Raw genomic sequence first — 10,324 nt, 5'->3', positions numbered from 1 at the left:
GATAGAAATACATAATCAGCTGTCCGGGTGGCTGGTCTCTGACGATCCCGCAGGTGGAGAAGCAGGATGTGGAGGTCCTGGGCTGGTGTGGTTCAACGTGGTCTGCGGTTGTGAGGTCGTTTGGACGTACTGCCAAATTCTCTAAAACAATGTTGGATGCTTATGGTAGAGCAATGAACATTCAACTCTCTGGCAACAGCTCTGCATGCCAATTGCACACTCCCTCAAAACTTGAGGCATTTTTTGCATTGGGTTGTGTGTTGTCCTGATGCCATAATTCACTCGGGCTCCAGTGGCCTAAGACACTGCGTCTCAGTGCAAGAGTGGTCACTGCAGTACCTGGTTTGAATCCAGGCTGCATTACATCCGGCTGTGATTGGGAGTCCCACAGGGCGGCGCACAATTGGCCCAGCGTCGTCTGGGTTTGGCCGTGGTAGGCCGTCATAAGAATTTATTCTTAAATGACTTGCCTAGTTTAATAAAAATGAATGTGGTTTGAATCAATTTATTAAAAAAAAAAGGTTCCAAACATTTATTGAGACACTCAGAACACATGGAACAAGAACAAAGATGTCACTAGTCATCAAGTTTCTGTCACAGGAATGAGACTAACAGGAAGCCAGCATCCCATGACGAGAGAAAGAGAGACGGTGATGAAGACAGTAAGATAGGGGTGATTCAATTCAACTGTAACATCGGTGCCGGAGGTTGCTTTTGATAAGGATTCATAGTGGTTGTTTTGTTTTCTTGGGCAGAGTAAGAGTGCAGAGGGGTATGGAGAGTTGGCTGGGGAACGACAGCGACGTCTCTCAGCTGAATTTGGCTTTAGAGAAGTCCATCTCCGGGTGCTGCGACATGAACCTGGAACACAATGACAGGGGTCACATCATGCAGTCTGAACAGTGAAAGAGTAGCCTGGTCCCAGTCGACAAGGAACTGGTAAATGACAATAGGAGTTTGCAAGACTATTTAAGTGCATCTAGCTTAAAGAAAGCATACCAGCCATGTGTTAATCAGACTAGACAGGATAAACTCCTCCCAGCGTTGAGCCCAGTAAGGGGACAGGGGAGGAAGTGAAGCTGGTAGCAGCAGTGAAGGCGTTTAGAGATGCACCGATGTGGACATTAACTAATAGTTCTAGGCTATTATCGTCCAATACCTAAAGTAACCAACTCAGACTGACATCCATTTCTAATAGACTTGAATGTCTGCTATTGTGTCAAACAGTAATGAACATACAGTAAAAGTCGACCCTTAGTGACCGTACCAGATCTTTTGAAGAGGACATTTTCATAAACTAGAGGAGGTGTGAGGCGATGCAGAACGACACGCATATAACCAGACAAGTGAACAACCACGGCTAACCTACCATTGGCTTAGTCACGACCAGGACAGGAAGTAGAAGGGCTGCCCTCCACATAGCCTCCGACGGCTCCTTCCCTAGATCAGTTTCCAGTAAGCCACAGGGAAACCTAACGCTGGCCATGCTTGTGACTGGGACTAGAAGGTGTTTCACCTCCACACTGATGAGACCTTAACATCCATCTCCGACGGCTACAGCTCCTTCCCTCTGTCCCGTACAGACCCCTCATCTCAGTGGAATCGTCCTAATACTTATGTCTGGCGAGTCATACGGAGATGAAATATTTGCCAACCATCACTAAATGCACCTCAAATTGCCAAAATCACGTTGCTAGGAAAGGACATTGTCATTGTCTGGTCATCTTTAGAATACGGAGCATATTCACAAGACTATGTAGTACGTAAACTGAATATAACTTTGTTCTTCAATAAAAACAACAGGGCACATATATGAGCAGGTGGATTGCACAGTTTAACACCGTTAAACAGTTGGAGACATGCTTTTCCCACAAACCCCTTGGATCAGGGTTTCTGTACAATGATGTCCGAGGTCAGTGTGGGGCCCTGACTTTGAACAGGGATAACTTATGCACGACTCATAAAAAAGCAGTGTAATGGGAGACATGTTTCCTTCCCAGACAGGTCAGCTCTGGTCCCGACTCCGTACTGAAGCTGGTACAGACGTCTCACTATTCGTTTATGGCTGCAGTGATTATGTAACCTGACCTTGAGTGGAAACAGTCTGCTTTCAAATTCACATTTGACCTCCTTTTTATGGCCATGTTAAACTATACAGTAACTACTAGAACATGTTAGACAATAAAAAGCAAAGCACCAAGTGGGCGCTTAGTGGTTTGAGCGTTGGGCCAGTAACCGAAAGGTTGCTAGATCAAATCCCTGAGCCGACTAGGTGAAAAATGTGGCGATCTGTCCTTGAGCAAAGCCCTTAACCCTAAGTGCTCCAGGGTCGCTTTCAATAATGGCCGATCCCTGGCTGTGACCCCATTATCCGCGGGTGTCTCAGGGGAATGGGATATGCAAAAAACACATTTTACACCACACACTTGTACATGTGTGAAACAGAACAAATATACCCCCCCCCTCTCCCCTATTGTACCTTTACCTGTGAGAAAGGTACGTAGTTAAGTCCCAGGGAGGACTTGACATGGGTCAAACTTTATACTGTATATGTGAAGAAAAGTATTGCACTAATTAAACATTATCATAACAGGCATGCTATGTGATGGTGCTATAAGCAATGTGCTGAAAGCTACTTTTTGAGGATGTCTTGTTTATTCTGCTCTTCGGAGGTGGGTAGACCCATGGACTTCTGTCTCTGATCGTACATCATCTTCTCCACCATACCACGGGTCTCCCCATCCAGATCTGACAGCTGAGACAGCCGGGACACAGAGAGAGCCGGAAGAGGAAGAGAGAGAGACGGAAGAGGAAGAGTGAGAGACGGAAGAGGAAGAGTGAGAGACGGAAGTGGAAGAGAGAGAGACGGAAGTGGAAGAGAGAGAGACGGAAGTGGAAGAGAGAGAGACGGAAGTGGAAGAGAGCGAGACGGAAGTGGAAGAGAGCGGCGGGGGAAGAGAGCGAGCGGGGGAAGAGAGCGAGCGGGGGAAGAGAGCGAGCGGGGGAAGAGAGCGAGCGGGGGAAGAGAGCGAGCGGGGGAAGAGAGCGAGCGGGGGAAGAGAGCGAGACGGAAGAGGAGAGAGGGTGAGCGATAGAATAGATGAGAGATGGAGGATGGGCGATAGAATAGATGAGAGATGGAGGGTGAGCGATAGAGAGGAGATGAGCGATGGAGGGTGAGCGATAGAGAGAAGATGAGAGATGGAGGGTGAGGGAAAGAGAGAAGATGAGAGATGGAGGGTGAGGGAAAGAGAGGAGATGAGAGATGGAGGGTGAGAAGAGAGGAGATGAGAGATGGAGGGTGAGGGAAAGAGAGGAGATGAGAGATGGAGGGTGAGGGAAAGAGAGGAGATGAGAGATGGAGGGTGAGGGAAAGAGAGGAGATGAGAGATGGAGGGTGAGGGAAAGAGAGGAGATGAGAGATGGAGGGTGAGGGAAAGAGAGGAGATGAGAGATGGAGGGTGAGGGAAAGAGAGGAGATGAGAGATGGAGGGTGAGGGAAAGAGAGGAGATGAGAGATGGAGGGTGAGGGAAAGAGAGGAGATGAGAGATGGAGGGTGAGGGAAAGAGAGGAGATGAGAGATGGAGGGTGAGCGATAGAGAGGAGATGAGTGATGGAGGGTGAGCGATAGAATAGATGAGAGATGGAGGGTGAGGGAAAGAGAGGAGATGAGAGATGGAGGGTGAGAGAAAGAGAGGAGATGAGAGATGGAGGGTGAGCGATAGAGAGATGAGAGATGGAGGGTGAGGGATGGAGAGCAGATGATAGATGAAGGGTGAGGGAGAGATGGAGGGTGAGGGATAGAGTTTAATAAGTGGGAGATGCATTACCTTTTTACTTTTAAATATAGGAGAATAATCACGTGTTCTCTTGCAAATTACAGTGAGCCTTGCATCAGTAGCTTGGCGTTGGTTACCTTCGAGTTCTCCGGACAGATCTTCTTCGTGTTGAGTTCTGGGTCCGTGGTCACCATCTTATTCCACCACTCCATCTTGTTGATCTGAAACAGACAAGGCATGACTGACTGACTTATAAAATATTTCACGCTGAAACCATCTCTCTCAATTAAACCAATTGCAATAAAGTAAATAAAAGCATCCTCTCTGAAGTACCTTCTCCAGGTGAATGGTGACCACCTTGCCGTCCTCAATGAGCCAGGAGCTCTCCTCCACCTTGACGTGGTTGTAGAGCTGTCCATCGATCACAGGAGGATGGCCCTTCAAACCCACCTTCAGCATACCACGCTGGATGTCCACCTCCACATCCTTCCCTTTTAAACGGAACTTCACATCAAAAGGCACCACCAGCTGGGGGGGGCAGAATAGAGGGCAACACCCAGTTAGAATGAAGGCACCACTAGCTAGGAGGCAAGGACATAGGGGAACCAACAGAATGCCTGATAACCTTGTCTGCCCAGATTACATCTTGCCCAATACTAAACCAATCCCTAGCGACTGCAGACAAAACGATAAACAACATCCGCTCTGAAATAGAGGGAGCTGCTGCACGATCAGCCCACGAACGGAGAGCACAAACACCTGGATAGTTAAAGCAACAATCATGCTCCAGTTAGACAACTTTAATATCACTAGGGAACATAGCAACACGGTAATCACTGAAGACAAGGGAAACAAACTCACGTCCACTTCAGACAGGGACTGTGTCCAGCGATAGTTGGCCAGGTCAGCTCCGTTGCCTGCGTTGGGTTTAATCTTGTCCTTGTCTTTCTCGTCTTCTTCTCCTTCGGAATCAGTCTGGCAGAAATGAAGAAGACTGTGATTCATTGTCTTCAACATACTGCACATACATGTAATACCCGTGTGCTGTAAGAGAGGAGATGTTAGCCAATGTTGTTATGGTCTAATGTTGTTATGGTCTAATGCTGTTATGATCTAATGGTCTAATGCTGTTATGATCTAATGTTGTTACGATCTAATGTTGTTATGATCTAATTGTCTAATGTTGTTATGGTCTAATGGTCTAATGTTGTTATGGTCTAATGTTGTTATGATCTAATGGTCTAATGTTGTTATGGTCTAATGTTATTATGGTCTAATGGTCTAATGTTGTTATGATCTAATGTTGTTATGATCTAATGTTGTTATGATCTAATGGTCTAATGCTGTTATGGTCTAATGGTCTAATGTTGTTATGGTCTAATGTTGTTATGGTCTAATGTTGTTATGGTCTAATGGTCTAATGTTGTTATCGTAGAATGTATGCACACATGACTGTAAGTCGCTTTGGATAAAAGCGTCTGCTAAATGGCATATATTATTATTATATATATATTATATATTACTGTAATGTGCATCAGTTTTTCCCCTAGTTCATTTCCCAGGTGGGACGCCCCATCTATACGATACCGCTCATTTATCTACTGAGGAATCCCAACAGAATCTCTTACCCCCTTGTCTCCCTTCTCTCTCCCTTCCTTCTCAGCTGGAGCTACTGCAATTGTGGCCTCTTTCTTCTCCTCTTGTTTCTTTTGCTGAAACCACGGCAAGAGACATTAAACTTCATCAAGACAGTGCCATTGTTAAACCTAGTGTGTATAGTACATCAATCAATCATTCATAACTGACAATCGGTTCTTCTTACCTGGTCGATTTCAGACTGAAGTCTCTCTGCCTCTTCGTCTGTCAGTTCTTTGATTTTGGGCTCGTCGTCTGCGTTCTTCCTCTTCTTTTCCTCCTCTTCCTCAGCTAGCTTGGCAGCCCTCTTTGCCTTCTCTCTCTTCTCCTTCTCCTGCCTCTTCTCCTTCTCTCTGTGAGCCTTCAGGGCAAGACCACTGTGGTGGGCAAACGACTCCTTCACCAGCTGGGGACAGAGGGGTCGTCACTAGGTAACAGCCACAAAGTCATAAACCCCTCACTCACATTTCTACAATTTCTCTTCTTAAAATCTGATTTTAAAACTTATCCTAAACCACACTGTTAACCTTGTGTATAACCCTAACCTTAAAATAAGACCAAAAAACAGTTTTGTTTTGATTATTTTTACGATATAGCCAATGTTTTACTTTGTGCTATCTAGTAGAAACCGGTGGGGAAAAGGGGGAGATTAGACTGAAACTACTTTAGCAGTTCTGCATCTTTTGACATATGCATCTTTGTTATGTTTCACTATATTGGATCACTCCACGGCGGAGGGATACATCGAGGTGAGGAGTTACACCAGTGTACACCGGTGTCACGGCTGGGGTCCGCCCCTATATATATATATATAGACACACCTCCATTTTCTCAGTGGACATCTATGGTTTGAGGTACAAACTTTCTGAAGCTCGCTTGTTAAGTGTAATATCTTCCTTGGAAGTTCTCTCACTGGCTGTTTGCAGCCTGGAGCAGCTGCCCACATGGCCGCCCCTCCTCAGTGCTCCACTCGCAGCGCGCGGTTGGTCTGGATCTTCCGCCGTGGTTTGTCGTACTTGTGATTCGCTAGCGTTACACTACGACTCCGTGTGCATCCATTAGTATGGTGGGTCTTGCTGACACAAACGGTAATTTACCTTACACAACCTGCCCACTGGTTGTTCTGTGTGTTGTCAATTGAGTCATCGAGTATCGAGTCAGACCGTCAGCAGGTTGATGACGACAGCTGTTCCCTGTTGGCCAGTGATAGGCTGTTCCTGGGGGACGATGTTGGCACTGTTCACCACCGTGAGCGGGGGGCTACCAGGCCGCCAGCGGGGCTCCATTGCACCCAGTGGCTCGAGAGGCTATGAGGAGCCTACTCACTCAGGTAGCCACTGCACTGGACATCAACTGGTGGACAGAGATGACTCTCCATCTGTCCCCATCTCTACTAGTGGACAGAGATGACTCTCCATCTGTCCCCATCTCTACTGGTGGACAGAGATGACTCTCCATCTGTCCCCATCTCTACTGGTGGACAGAGATGACTCTCCATCTGTCCCCATCTCTACTGGTGGACAGAGATGACTCTCCATCTGTCCCCATCTCTACTGGTGGACAGAGATGACTCTCCATCTGTCCCCATCTCTACTGGTGGACAGAGATGACTCTCCATCTGTCCCCATCTCTACTGGTGGACAGAGATGACTCTCCATCTGTCCCCATCTCTACTGAGTTCTGCAAGGCCTTGCAGGAGAGCTGGGCCTCTGCCAGGAGGCGCTTCCGACTCACAGCAGAGACTGGACCATGGCGTTATGATGCGAGCGCGGAGTCACTTGGCCTCCGGGAGAACCCGACCATGGACACCATAATAGCTGCCATGGTCCTCCAGGACCGGGAGATTATAGGGCGGAACCTGCGACTGAAGCCGGACCCCCCGTGCGCTGAACGGCACCAATGTTCCATGTTAGGACTACAGAGGGCGTAATGAACACCATGCAGAGTTTAAGGGCACCGGCTACAACCGCGACATACCAGTTGCACTGGTGGTTGTTCTGCTCTTGGTGCACTGGTATTGAGGTTGTGCCTGAGTCATGCAGGGTGCAGTGTGTCCTCGTATGGACCCTGGTGGGAGGAGTACATCTCTCTGCTCCAACCCCTCATTCCTCCCGAAGGTTCTGTCAGACAGGCATGTGAACATCCCTTTTATCCTGTCTGCTTACGACGCCAAGGCAGTGGCGGGGGAGTCTGGGCCTCCCTCTGGCATGCTGTGCCCTGTGAGGGCACGGGCAGCCTATATGGAACGGACACGACAGTGGGAACAACAGACCAGCTCTTTGTCTGCTATGGTGAGAGAGTCATGGGGGCTGAGCTATCAAAGCAGAGGCTCTCTCACTGGATCGTGGACACGATTACGACAGCATACCGCCTGGCTGGCAGGCCAGTGCTGGGATCTGTGGTGCCACATTCAACACGAGGTGTGGCTGCATCCTGGGCTCTACTGAGAGGAGTGCCCCTCGCTGATATCTGTGCTGCGGCCAGCTGGGCTTCCTCTTGCACCTTTGCTAGGTACTATTGGGTAAATGTGGCACCTCCCACTGCAGTTGGTTCAGCGGTCCTGGGCGCCGCCTCCCCTTCCGGGGACTATGCCTGGACCCCCCTTCCACATTGACGGCCCCTGCGTCTCGGTCCCGTGGAGTGATCCAATATACTGAAACATAACTGTGGTTACATAGGTAACATTAGGTTATGTGAGCTATATAGATCACTCCAATCCTCTACGGTGCTAGAGCACCTCAAAATTGATGTGTCGTGGCCATAGGGCAATCTATAGGGGCAGAACCCAGTCGTGACACAGGTGTACATGAGAGTACATCTGTAAATCCTCACCTTGGATGGATCCCTCCACCGCAAAGTGATACCAATATATTGGAGTGATCCATATAACTCATAACCGTGGTTACATACGTAGCCTTGGTTCTGTTACGCCTTGCACTGATAGTAGCCTTGGGCAAAACACTACGCAGCATCATCTGGATATGTGTTCAACAACAGTTCAACATTCACCATCTGCTACCATTTCTGTCAAGCCTTCTATGCATAATGTTTGACGCATATGTTAACATAAACACCACACAGAACGCACTGCAAATGCCTCTGCAACGCAATGCTGGAAGGCAAGGTGTCCCAAAATGCTATGACACTGTCGGTTTGATCGAGGCGTTAGGTAGCCAATTGTGGACTGACCTTCTCTGGTGCTCCTGCCTCTCCACCCGTGAAGAAGTCGGTTTTACGCCGGAGGAAGCTGAAAAACGTGTTTACTAACTGTTGGGAGAATAAATATTACATTAGAGATGATACACAGCCAACCTGAGCTTTAAACACGCCCATTTGCTATGCCTTACCAAAGGTTGCCACACCACCTGCATGCCTAAACACAACTAACTAGCTAAACTGTGGTTAACGAATACGATACTGATGTGAAATTTAACATACGTAACTACCATTAACTACAGGTTTGTGGTGACATATTCATGGTGGAAACGCGGGACACTCCCCATCATACAGCTAACGTACATTAGCCGGCTAGCCAGTTGTTTTATGATGAATTTCATAGCATCCTAACAAGCTGGAGTTTACCTCTTGTACGCCTCCTTCATGCTGTTGTGCCATAACAAGCAACATCCCGTCATACTTCTCATCATCACCCATTTTCTGTCGAAATGTATGAACTTGATTAAAATATAATTTGAAATGCAGGCTAGCAGGGAGCTAAAATGGAGCAATGTGAAGTCACGTTGCTGTGCTACTTCCTGGAAACAAGCACCGCCTTGTTTCTCAGCGAATTAAAAGTTTGACGCAAACAACCATGAGTCCAACCTTTTGATTGGCAAACTAAACACCCAATTAGATCCTGTTAGATGAACGGCTATGGCGTGTTCAAGTTTTGACGGTGTGAAACCGAGTGCAGCGGTGAACCGAATATTCGTGATGAGAAATTACTGTTTGATTGATGGCAAAAAACGTACTGGTAATTCATTATGACATAATTCTCGTATATTCATGTCGTTTCACTATTATACTTTTTTCTTACGTTAATCTGTTATACATTTCCATTTGAAATAATTCAAATGTATTTATTTACAGACATTTTCACATGCAAACACGATTTATATGCTCAAGGATTACTTTCGGATTCTGAACATCTTTGGCGTAGCCATTATATCAAATCTCCCCACCTCTAAATTGGCAATGACCCTTGTTTGTCTTGAGAAATCCTATTGAAAATGTTACATTTGATAGTTGGATAACATCATTCTAATTCTTCATTTATTAACAGTGATTTAGCAGGATATATCTCTGATGGATAGGTGTCAATGACCAACAGCTCAATGTTCCATATTTTGACCCAGATAACATACTGTATCTTGACTCCATGACTGAACTATTCAAATATACTGAAAAAAGGGTCACAGTGACTGCCACACAGTGTTATGTTGAGTGATACGCAACGGGTGGAAATATATATTTGTTCTAGGTTACCTAGCCTATTTGCAAAAACACATGGAAGGCCAAAAATAAAGTAGGCTGTTGATAATGAGATTAAAATGATACCTATCTATCATGATTAGGATCTAGGCTACTTGTGTCATTATTTTCCTAAAATTATATTGCTCTTTGTCAATGCCAAATGCTGATATCCTATGATCCTGAGTTTGCATTTACCCCTTAACTAGCAAGAAATAGAAGACTGAACCGAGGCCGTGTGTTGGGGTGGTAGTCTGTATAGGAGCATTGACCCCGTCCTTGGTAGTCAGGTCAACATGATAAATGTCATTGATCTCGTAGTGCAGCTGGCTTCCTCACGTCTCTCCCTCCCTGCAGGCCAAATGTCACAGTTGTATTGAATACGCCCTATCACCTCACTCCACGTGGAGAGAACCTAATGCAGAGAGCAGAGCAGTCC

The 10,324-nt window shown here is 46.7% G+C and overlaps 1 protein-coding gene across 1 annotated transcript; it reads right to left on the bottom strand.

Annotated features, from left to right (window-relative positions):
• Positions 1–489: 489 nt before the first annotated feature.
• Positions 490–9,183, bottom strand: LOC124012682 (nuclear migration protein nudC-like). Its single transcript, XM_046326552.1, has 9 exons — positions 8,998–9,183; positions 8,605–8,682; positions 5,603–5,821; positions 5,409–5,492; positions 4,642–4,755; positions 4,114–4,308; positions 3,918–4,001; positions 2,637–2,755; positions 490–861 (listed from the first exon to the last, which is right to left on the bottom strand). The coding sequence occupies exons 1-9, from the start codon at positions 9,067–9,069 to the stop codon at positions 810–812; spliced, it is 1,017 nt and encodes a 338-aa protein (XP_046182508.1). The 5' UTR covers positions 9,070–9,183; the 3' UTR covers positions 490–809.
• Between the last annotated feature and the right edge of the window lie 1,141 nt (positions 9,184–10,324).

The sequence above is a fragment of the Oncorhynchus gorbuscha genome, linkage group LG24 (assembly GCF_021184085.1).
Source record: "Oncorhynchus gorbuscha isolate QuinsamMale2020 ecotype Even-year linkage group LG24, OgorEven_v1.0, whole genome shotgun sequence".
Classification (NCBI taxonomy): Eukaryota; Metazoa; Chordata; class Actinopteri; order Salmoniformes; family Salmonidae; genus Oncorhynchus; species Oncorhynchus gorbuscha.
Note: the sequence above shows the minus strand (reverse complement) of the source record. Positions and strands in the feature narration are given on the sequence as shown.

Excerpts from the sequence above, each read along its gene's own strand:
- LOC124012682 (XM_046326552.1), bottom strand. The coding sequence starts at position 9,069 with ATGGGTGATGATGAGAAGTATGACGGGATGTTGCTTGTTATGGCACAA. Across the intron at positions 4,756-5,408 it reads GAGAGAAGGGAGACAAGGGG|ACTGATTCCGAAGGAGAAGA; the intron begins GTAAGAGATTCT and ends CATTTCTGCCAG. Across the intron at positions 4,002-4,113 it reads TCACCATTCACCTGGAGAAG|ATCAACAAGATGGAGTGGTG; the intron begins GTACTTCAGAGA and ends TGTCTGTTTCAG.